The 1,911-nt window shown below is 28.2% G+C and overlaps 1 protein-coding gene across 1 annotated transcript; it reads right to left on the minus strand.

Annotated features, from left to right (window-relative positions):
- Positions 1–136: 136 nt before the first annotated feature.
- LOC105315310 (ankyrin repeat, PH and SEC7 domain containing protein secG-like) lies at positions 137–1,801 on the minus strand (the record flags this gene model as incomplete). The annotated part of the gene is made up of 9 exons (XM_020005737.1): positions 1,781–1,801; positions 1,530–1,634; positions 1,377–1,475; positions 1,153–1,254; positions 1,006–1,110; positions 649–750; positions 495–593; positions 291–392; positions 137–241 (listed from the first exon to the last, which is right to left on the minus strand). Coding segments are annotated over exons 1-9 (840 nt in total), but the record flags the coding sequence as incomplete, so codon positions are not given.
- Positions 1,802–1,911: the final 110 nt, after the last annotated feature.

Below are 1,911 nucleotides of genomic sequence, written 5' to 3' on the forward strand. Positions count from 1 at the left end.
AGACTCATAAAATTAATAAAATCATTTGAATTGTGTAAAAATGTGAACTAAGCAACACTTGATTCTAAAATGCTGCTAAAACACACAGAGCGCACACAAACACATTTTACTCAAAAATAACATCATAGTGACTTACTGTATCCACAACATCAGTACTAGCTCCATTAGTTAATAAAATATCAACAGCTTCAACACTACTATTAAACCTCTCAAGGGCATTAAACAATGGAGTTCTATTTCTCTATATAATACGCACAACATAAAGTGACTAATAATTTCAAATGTATTACTTTATCCTTAACATTCACATCATAATCTCCTCTCCTAATCCAAAACTCCAGCATTTCAATTTCACCAGATTCACTGGCACAATGTAGTAAAGTTTCCCCATCCTATGACAAAACAAACCATTAGCCTTATTTTTATCACAAAATCAAAAACTAACATCATCAGGTAATTACCTTTTTAAAAAAATTTAGTAAAATTTTACTTACTTTATCCACAACATCAGTTCTAGCTCCGTTAGTTAATAGAATATCAACAGCTTCAATGCTACCACTCTTAACAGCTTTAAACAATGGAGTTTTTTTATTCTATATAAATACAACAAAACGTATACAATTAGAAAAGATTATTTAATAAATTTACCTTATCCACAACATTCACATCAGCCTTTCCTTTAATTATTAATAATTTGATAATTTCCCTGTTACCAGTTTCACTAGCACAGTGTAATGGAGTATCATCATACTATTATGAGTAATATAGATTAAGCCATATGTTAAACAAATTTAATTAAATTTAGTTAATTTTTTGGGATATTGAAAGAATTATGGTATATGCAATATTTTGTCAAAGGAAATCATTTTGTAAAAAGATTCATTTAGAAACTCTAAAAATGAAGATTTTCAAATTGTATCGACAAACACAATGCACGCAAAACACATTGTCTCACAAAAAATGAAAAGTTATCACTGGTGTAATTTTTCAGTGTATGTAATTTACTTTATCAAAAATATCAGTTCTAGCTCCATTAGTTAATAGAATATCAACAGCTTCAATACTACTACTAAACCTGTTAAGAGCACTGAACAATGGTGTTTTATTTTTCTATAATACAACATAATTGACTAATAATTTCAAGTAAATTACTTTATCTCTGACATTCACATCATAATCTCCTCTCTTCATCCAAAACTCAAGCATTTCAACTTCACCAGATTCACTGGCACAATGTAATAGGGTTTCACCATCCTATTATAAAAAATAACTACTCCAAACAAATCAGGCCAATATTTTTATTTTTATTATGTCATAGAATTAATGTAACACTATATAATATACAATTATTTTAGCATAAATTGTAAAAAACTTGCTTTATTCACAGCATCAGTTCTAGCTCCATTAGTCAATAGAATATCAACAGCTTCAGTATTACCTTTCTTAACAGCAATAAACAATGGAGTTCTCTTCCTCTACAGTTACAACACAAAATGATACAATTAGAAATGATTAATTAATAACTTTACCTTATCCACAGCATTCACATCAACCTTTCCGTTAGTTATTAATAATTTAATAATTTTACTGTTGCCAGTTTGACTAGCACAATGTAGTGGAGTGCTGTAATCATTCTATGTAAATAAGTATTCACTTTAATAATTATAATTCAGACTATAATGCTGATATCATTTTATTGATGTTTTTGATGGATGTAAATTTATGTATACTTCTACATATGTGATACAATTATTTATATTTATAAACAGTGCCTGTGTACAACTGGATAGCGTACATGCATTATATCGGTTTATTTTCATGGCTAATTCTGGAGTTTTTTGCTACATTATGAAAATTAAAATCACAAATATGTGATGCAGTTCACAAGTTATTCACAGAATTTTTCAGTGA

The sequence above is a fragment of the Amphimedon queenslandica genome, unplaced genomic scaffold (assembly GCF_000090795.2).
Source record: "Amphimedon queenslandica unplaced genomic scaffold, v1.1 AMPQUscaffold_11011, whole genome shotgun sequence".
Lineage (NCBI taxonomy): Eukaryota > Metazoa > Porifera > Demospongiae > Haplosclerida > Niphatidae > Amphimedon > Amphimedon queenslandica.